This window comes from Spea bombifrons, chromosome 5, assembly GCF_027358695.1.
Source record: "Spea bombifrons isolate aSpeBom1 chromosome 5, aSpeBom1.2.pri, whole genome shotgun sequence".
NCBI classification, from domain to species: domain Eukaryota; kingdom Metazoa; phylum Chordata; class Amphibia; order Anura; family Pelobatidae; genus Spea; species Spea bombifrons.
In genome coordinates, this window is record NC_071091.1 from 19,097,394 (window position 1) to 19,106,466 (window position 9,073).

At 34.1% G+C, this 9,073-nt stretch overlaps 1 protein-coding gene across 1 annotated transcript; it reads left to right on the forward strand.

Moving 5' to 3' along the window:
* The first annotated feature begins 323 nt into the window (after positions 1–323).
* Positions 324–5,085, forward strand: LOC128497947 (uncharacterized). The gene is made up of 5 exons (XM_053468185.1): positions 324–388; positions 1,016–1,486; positions 2,243–2,327; positions 4,011–4,147; positions 4,926–5,085. Exons 2-5 carry the CDS (start codon positions 1,037–1,039, stop codon positions 5,001–5,003), a joined length of 750 nt encoding a protein of 249 aa, XP_053324160.1. The 5' UTR covers positions 324–388; positions 1,016–1,036; the 3' UTR covers positions 5,004–5,085.
* The last annotated feature ends 3,988 nt before the right edge of the window (positions 5,086–9,073 follow it).

Sequence of the window (9,073 nt, forward strand, 5' to 3'; positions counted from 1 at the left end):
TATTTATTGTTCGCAACACGTACAAGTTGAAAAATGTGTTTTGCCATATATATGGAGAAATGGTTAACAGCCACCCTGTCATTCCTAACATTGTTTCATTCTTTTCTTAGACCTTAAAAAGTGCAACAATACGATTGGCCTGTTGCTAGGAGTCAGTCAATGCTCATTTTACAGTCAACACAAGACACCATTTCCAGTTTACCTTTCTACAAGGTGGATAAGGCAAATGACCTTGTCTCATAGCAACTCAGTTTGGAAGAGCAAATTTCTTTAGTCTCATTGCCAAAAAAGGAGAGAGTGTCCCATCTTTCGCCTGGTAATTTATCAAACTCTCAAAGACTGAAGACTAGTCAATTACAATTAACATGAGGATTTTTTATTGTAAGAGGTAAGTGATATTATTCATGTAATAATAAATGTATTAGAATATTATTATATGTGTAAGCAAGAGAAAGTTAACAACTAGTTAGCAGTTGCCTATAGTGTTGTGCCTACGTAATATACATCCTTGTAATATGTTAGTTGTAATGCTTTTGATCTTTATATATAATAACAGTTAATTGATTATTAATATGTTTTATCTGACGAGAACTGTGAAATGCATTCCTTGCTCGTGCAGCATGAAGTTTAGTTGTTTTCATCTAGTAGTCTACAAAATCAGAATATAAATGTCAAACCGACCTACAATCAGCTTTTAATGTATTTGCCAATGCAAGGGGGGTAGTTATCAAGCAATAATCCATATCATATTAAATGCTACAATTTTTTTCATAAAAAATAAACATTATTTTTATTACTCCAAAGAAAAGCTCCAATGATACTTCTTGCCAATAGATTGTAAAGTGTGCAAAAGCAGGACCCTCTTCTCCTTCTGTACCAGTATGTTTCAATGTGTTAATGTTTTTTTGAATATTTTCACTATCATCTATTGTAATAGTTCATACGGAATCTGTTGGCGATATATAAATAAACGTAATGCCATTTTCCCAAACTGCTGTTTCTGTCCTCCCATTAGTATTCTTGAATAGACAGTAAGATGTGTGCCAACGTTGAACTTCATACCAAAAATGAGCATCGTTACTTGTTTGCAAGACAATTGCAATTTACTGCAAATGAAAATTTGGCAGTTGAAAGAAGTGACCATTTTGTGAAACCAAGATTCATGCCGGAGCAAGACATCTGGAAGAAACGGCCTCCAGACTTCAGTGTCAAGCTATACAAATCTTTACATTTGCCAAGAAAATTGGTAGAAGTAGATAAAAGGGGCAAAAAACACACAAACAAAATGGAAGCACCTAAGCAAGGGAACAGTCTACAAGTGATACCGGATGACCAGCTTCCTAATATAATGAGAAAAGAGAAGTTCCCAAAATTCCAAACAAAATTTAAACATGTCGGACAATTCGAGGACGCCTTGATGGTTGTTAAAAATGGCCAATACCCTAAAGACAAATACAAAGACCCAAAGCTTCACGATTTTAGACAGGTTAGTACAAAATTGGTCACAGAAATGTTCGTGGGGGCTTTCTGTTTAATAGTTACATCTCAAAGTTGATATATGATGGAGTGATTTTGACTGAATACAGCAATGATGACATAACATGCAAAGTTTGAAGTATCCTTACTTTGTGTGAAATATTCTACCTTTTGCCTCTTTAATGCAACCAATGTACAGTACTGCGTAATATGAAGGCGCTATATAAAACGATAAATAATAATAATAATAACTAATAATGTTTTATGCAGTTCAAGCCTGTATGAAAAAGCATAGGTCCTAACATACCGTATCCAAAGCGTAATAACTTCCAGACGTTATAAATAAGCTTCTGTGGTTCTATACATGTTGGACACTATTGGCCAACTGGTTGGTGTAGTTTGTTGTAGATCAAAAGAGGTCTTGTAATGAAACAAAATATCTGGTGGGGCAATTCATTTTGTGTTAAAATGCTAACATTGGTCTTCTAAACACGTGCAAACGTCATGTAGGAAATGTATGTAAAAAAGCTTGAAACAATTGTTGACCAAGTAACAATCTTAATGTCTGCAGTAAGGAGGTTTGATTGTTTGATTGAGCTTGACATCTAGCTTCCCTAAGAGCTTAAAAGAGCTTTACCTTAGGTTTACAGTGCCTGCTGTGTTTATAAAGGTTGTGAGTTACAGCATATGTAAGCGGCACTCATAGTTCTGTGACTGGCTTCTTATAGATCAAAGTTTTATTGTAGCACCTAACATGTTTTTTCAGTATGAAACGGGCATTCCTGATTTCAATACAAGTTATTCTCGCGATCCGTTCAACATCAAACTCAAGTCTCAAAATGTAAGCTTTGGTGAGTAACGGTTTTACTCTGTAATGATTTATTAAAGGTAGATTGATGCATAATTACACAAGGGTGCATACCATTGATGTGTTAATTAAGCACTGGGATAAGCATTGCTCTTGCTGCTTTATTACACCTTTGGAAATGGAAATAACTACCCAAATTTTACTGGTCATCATTATTGCTCAGTACACCTCTCATACTAAGCATTCCAATCCAAGGTTCTCAAAGTGGAGGTGGTACACGCAAGGCTACCTATAGGGGAGGGCTCCTACTTTTTTGGACCAAGAGGTATGCAAATCAAAGAGCCCCCCCAGCCCGACTATAAAAAAAACATGCACACATAAACACCAACACACTTATACACAGACTAACACAGACTTACTCTGACAACCACAGTGACTGTGAAGTAAGGTCAACCCTCGAAAAAGAAAAAGGCATTGACATACTTTGTTAACAAAACAGTGAGTGAGTGAGCATTAGCGCAGAGATCTATGTCAGGCATTTCTCAGGCACATTCTAGTTTCCCTCTGACCACTTTTACATTTTAAAGATGGTCCTATTAGTTCTCACTGGACATTTCTTAACAACTTTCCCAAACAGTATACAAAATACCACTGCTGCATCTGATGGACAATTTCAAAAGTCTAAAAGAAAACGGTGCCATGCATTCTGATCAATACATCTGTGGAACCTTTTGTGGGCTGAGTGTCTCTTTCAGGATGTACTGCCATAGCCTAGTTATACTTTGCAATATGTAAAAATCTTATCACCATAGCAACCAATGACATTGTCAAGTATGCAGGAACATTCCACTGATTGCTATGGTGGTAAGGCCAGGCTTTCAGACTTTGCACTAGAATTCCTAGATTAACATATACTTATCTTAACCTTGCGTGTTTTGAAGTCTCCGTGTAATTGTTGCAATTATTTTTTGGGTATTTCCCCATGATACATTAAACTTTGTTAACTATATTATTATCGTTGTTGAATATTTACCATTGGAGTATTTATGAGTCATTGAAACTTTATGTTCATGGCATTGAAAGAAACTATAGACTCACTTTACACCCCATGAAATCTTAACTGCAGCATTTTTTGGAGTTTTTAGTCAAATGAAGATCATTTTATTCTGTAATAAAATGCAAAGGTGCTGATGGCTTCTTGCTTCGCAATCCTGCAGTATATACGTATTTAGTGCTTCAGAAGAGGTAGTACATACTTGGCCTCGCGTTCCTGTTGATTGTAGCAATACAGTATATTCAAATAAAGAATGAATGAGAGAGACACAGGAAGATTGAATAGAAAATATCATTGAATATGGTCTAATAGAAACTTAAATAAACATACAGTTTTACACCAGATACAAATTGGCCCCAGGTCTTGTCTGTGATCCAGGATAACAAAATGCCTATTGTATGCATGTTTAAACTCCCTCATTGTACTAACCTGTACTGTTTATGACGGGAGGCTGTTCCATCTATGAATAAGAGGTAAAAAAATGGGAATTTGTGATTTAAAGTATGTATATATATATATATATATATATGTATATATATATAAATTATATACAATGTGTGTGTGTATGTATATATATATATATATATATATATATATATATTTATATATATATATATATATATATATATATATATATATATATAATGTTTATGTGTTTCTTTTTTCTACCAGTTTATGGACACTTACCAGAAAAGATGACTAAATCATATGCTAATAATTTTAAAACTCATAAACCTTCTGATCCTACATGGGATTCAACTCTAATTCTTCCGAAGATTCCTTGGCCACCTAAATCTGCATCATTTACGGTTGGTGAATTCTATTTTACTACATTGTATCAGTATGCTAATTAGTATCATAAGGCACATTCATCTGTGATATATTTAACAACATCCAATAATTAGCCATTCTGAATAGAATTAAATGCCCAGTCATTATATAAGTACGTATTCTATGGGGAAAAAAGGCACTGTTCAAAAATCCAATAGATCATTTAAAGTAAAACTACACTTTTATTTTGTTGTGATTCTTTTTTTTTCTATTCAGGAACAAAATTAAAATCTAGGTATAGAATACCAATAAAGCTAAAGTGTTATAATGTAATGTTGTTATCCATCAACACTCCTCCCTATATCTATACACTAGTAATCAGCTTTTCAAGAGTCGTTATAAGAGTACTGTTTTTTATGTCATTCATCGTTTTCAACAGTTTGGTCCACAGAATTACCAGCGGAAAAATCTTATTAATGTCGTTTTCATTGTCACAGAAATAAAATATATTGATTGTAAAAGTTTGTGAGAGAAACCTGAGGAAAGCCTTAGTGAGAGACGTTAATTTAGTTGTTGACTGCCCATTGAAATTGAGCAGTTTTCTGTGCATGAGCAAGTAAAATTGTGTTGCACAACAAATACGTGCTCCCTAGCAGCTGGTTAAAGGATTAAATCTAGCCCTGACCAGTCCGTGCTATTGGCAAGGTGTGGGTCTGATCTATTATTTTTCTGTTGTGACAGTCCTTTTGTTTCGGTTCCACTTGCTAACAGTAAAATTGCTAACATCTATATATCTACATTCTGCTTTGTTATTAGAAACATAGAAGACGACGTGGTGTGTACACTGCATTCATGGATCGTGTTGAAGAGAAGTTTACAGCAGGACAACAATAAATGTATAATTAAGTTGACAACTGTACAAAGCATGGTTGTGTATCTGTGTAAGAATATTGTCTGGTTCAATAACAACAATAAAATGATATTAATAATAATAATAATAATACATAATGACAATAAAAACAGATTTTTTAAGTAATTCATTAAGTGTACAAAATATAATCTTAAAGCATATAAAATCTTAGATTAATCCATGTGTGAGATCTTTATCAATATTATGGTACCCAACTATAAGAATAAAAAAGATAATATAGGGTATATAGTTAGAGCTCTAAGTTATAGAACTATATGTCATAGTCCTGCTGCTGTTGATGGATTTTAATGGTAAATGATTGGTGATGAAATGTAAAAGTTTTGTAGACACCAAGACTGAGTGATGAGTTTATATCATCTAGTGAAAAGATTATCCTAGCAAGAGGATTGACTTAAAAGTAGAGAGACTAGCCCTGTGGCACATCAGCAACTACAACTAGACAGCTGTTGAGCTTAGAGGAATTCTAATATTTTCACATCTGGTCACACCAGCCTCCATTAGAGAATGTTGCATTATGCTTTATTACTCAGTCAGTAATCCTCCCTTCACATGTCCATCTCAGACTAGATGATCAGTCTCACCTTTCATATCTTCAGCATTATAATCATCACCAACACAGCCCTTCTTGATGGAAATTTCTCCAGGCATGCTTCTATCTTCTCACAAGGTAGCAAGTTGTTGCCTGCGTTCCACTTACATACACATGTAAATCCTCTCTGTTTCAAACACCTTATGTCGAAATCATTTTTATTGAGTCCACTCATACTATAACCTCCATCACTACACAGACCGGTAATGAATTGCTTCCTTTTTCACTTTCCATTTTACTGTTATAACACCTTCTGATCATTATTTCCGTGTCATTTGAGATAACTTAATAAAATAAATGAAACCGACACAAAACATTGTACATACATACATTTTAATATATTTTATTATATTATCATACAATGACAGTCACTTTGACATCTTGTAAACCATTATGAGAAAACTTGCAGGATAAAAACATGGGCTACTAGGCAGAATGATAGGATTTTAGAAAGATAGAAAAAGAGCTCTGCCTCTTGACTCACATTGAGATTTATTCACTAAAGGGAGAGTTGATAGGAGTTTGAAAAGAGTTGGAATTTTGTCTCTCTTGTTTCAGTATTCATGATGAAAGGTAAAAATTCGAAAGTTTATTCAGTGTGAAAGGCTAAGCTGGCCCTGCATAATGCATAATTCAATATGTAAGAAGACTTTCGGAAGAATCGGCTTTCCATGATCTATGGTGGAGTTAGTGAGCTGAAACACAACTGCTGGCAAACTCCTACCCACAATCCCTTTAGTGAGTAGACTCCATTGCCATCATTTAACACTTGGGAAAAAAACCCGTGTAAGAAACTTTGATGAAACCATTGCTTGATGGACTGTCCTCCAGAACATTAAGATGCAAATGCAGAGTTTTTCATTTTTCCATTGACCTTTATTTTTTTTCCATGTAAGATTTAGTATAGTCAACCTCCAAGTCTGCTGACATACAAATGAGTGGGAAATTCTTCTGGAGATGTGTGCCAAAACCTTGACTATAGTTGAAGTTGTGTCATAGCCTTGGATTTAACTGGGGGAAAAACCTGAAGCAGTTATCAGTGACTTCACACAATGACTGCTCTTGTGCGGTTTCTATAGTAGTTTCCTGAAAAGGCAAGCTGTCATGATTCATGGTCTAATGGTTCATATAAAAACTGATTTTGTTATCTGTAATCATTTCTTTCAATCTACTAAATAAAACAATTGAGCTGACTACTTTGCTGTTAATATACGAAACCTTCATCGTGTCTATATACAACATATACTTTGTGGCGGTATTAAAGGCGAGTAGTGATGTGTTTTTTTTCCTGGTATTGGTGAGGCAATATAATAATATGTTGAATAAATGTAATAAACAATTAATTTTAACCATAAGCAGAAATTATATAAAAACAATGCATATATTGCTTGAGGTTTATTTGAAGTAAATGAATGGGCTCCATGGAAAGCCACCAGCTTGCTCTCTAGGTATTCCTAAACTGTATCTACCATGTTCTTCAGGCAGCTTGCACACTGATAAATGGGTGCCATAGGCTAGGAACTGCTGTAGAGCAGCACTTGGGCTGCCCAATTTATTTTTTAGTACTATTATTTATTATCTGTTATCACCATTAGGTTCCAAGGGTAATTACTACAATTCATAATTGTTGTCTAACCTTCAAGATCTCCAGGCCTCCAACTTCCACTTATTATCATTGCCAAAAGGGCCATAATAATAATAATAATAATAATAATAATAATAATAATAATAATAATAATAATAATAATAATAATTTATATTATACTATACACAGAGCAAACACAACATGTTATTAAAAATTAAAATGAGATTGGTGTCCACAGCTGCCTTTTACCTGGGCATAGACATATAAGCAGGTAACTGACGATTTCAATAAAAGCTTATTTTAAAAAAAGTGAACTGCAGAAATGTATTAAAATCATTGCTGTCTAACAAGATGCATTTTAATCATATCCCCCTTGAATGGGTCCATCTGCCCATCACAATGCACAACATAACAGTACCAAATGCATTGCTGTCCTGTCCTGAAGTCATTTTCTTTACATTTGAGTGTTCTCATTAAAAGGGAATAACTTGTTTTCAAGGAGGATTATCTATAAAGTATACCATAGCTAATAGACGTGAAATGCTGGACATGAACAAATGAAGATTGTATAACATTTTGCCAAAAAAAGATGAATACAGATAATTGTACCATGTACTCACCTGTTCTTCAACCATGTTTTCCGATGCCTCAATGAATCATATACAGCAGGTTTTGTTAACAGAAATGTTCTCAGTTCACACAGTGCAGGCAGTGTTAAGGAAAGCAGCTCCATGACAGGTAATACAAATTCTCTGGTCACAGAACTGCTCTCTGAAGCACCGTTTGCAAAATACACAACATGTTTTTCATGCACATACGTCAATTGACGTTGGACACCAACCAGAATGAGGCTTTCAAACTGGTTTTCCATCTTATATAAGACCTGTTCACAAAAGGTAACTGTTAGCATTCTTGGTTGCCATTGGTATTGTTGCCAAGATGTACTGTTTTGTTTTTTTTTACAATATATAATGATTGGAGATTCTAAAAACAAAGGCCAAAGAAACTCAATATCTTCCGTAACACCATATAATCAACATATTTCATTCTGTCTGATACAATGCTCTTTTAAACATAAGAAAACACATATTAAAGAATAATTATGTTATCACATAGTATTGTACTACATATACTCCTTAAAGTTTGGTATGTATAAAGCTACCAAGGATGGGATTCTAAGCAATATGCTTCATACTGGTATCTAAAACAGACAATGATGACTGAAGATGGACATTCCATTTGTACCAATTTCTAGCATTGGTCATAGACTATATATATAAATGCCCACAAAGAGCTGATACTCTTACTAATTTATTTTAGCATAGTCCGTTAAAAATTGCAACCAGACTTCCCAAAGCAAGCCTATGTGAAAAGCCCTATGGCTCGTTTACGATTCGACCATCCAATCTCACATGGGAAGGACTTTCTTCACGTTCTGTGCCAATATGTCTTATTTTATGTAAATGTCATTTTTAATTTCAATTTGTATTTATTTTTAAAAAAAAATCACTGCCTCGTATTGTAGCAGCTTTACGGAGGTGTCCCACAGATCTTCATAAAAATTATTTCAGCCATTTATGTTGTATTTTGTTTTAAAAAAATGTCCAATTAAGGAGGCCTTCTGGTGACTCTTAACAGGCAAGTAGTTCCTGGCAAAGATATACTGTATATCCACGCATAGAATATACATTTCGAGCAATTTCTAAACTATTTTGCATATTTTTTAATATATGATATTTCCTTATAGCTAGTGAAACATTTTCTCATAGTTATTTATTTCCTAAAAGGAAGGCACAAAGTATAATTAGATAAGAATATGATTGAGTAAGTATAAAGGGTGCTCTAAAGTCAGTTAATAG

Bases quoted from the DNA above. Each gene is read 5' to 3' on its own strand.
- LOC128497947 (XM_053468185.1), top strand. From the start codon at position 1,037: ATGTGTGCCAACGTTGAACTTCATACCAAAAATGAGCATCGTTACTTG. The intron at 1,487-2,242 runs GTTAGTACAAAA...ATGTTTTTTCAG, and splicing joins AGCTTCACGATTTTAGACAG to TATGAAACGGGCATTCCTGA. The intron at 2,328-4,010 runs GTGAGTAACGGT...TTTTTCTACCAG, and splicing joins GTCTCAAAATGTAAGCTTTG to TTTATGGACACTTACCAGAA.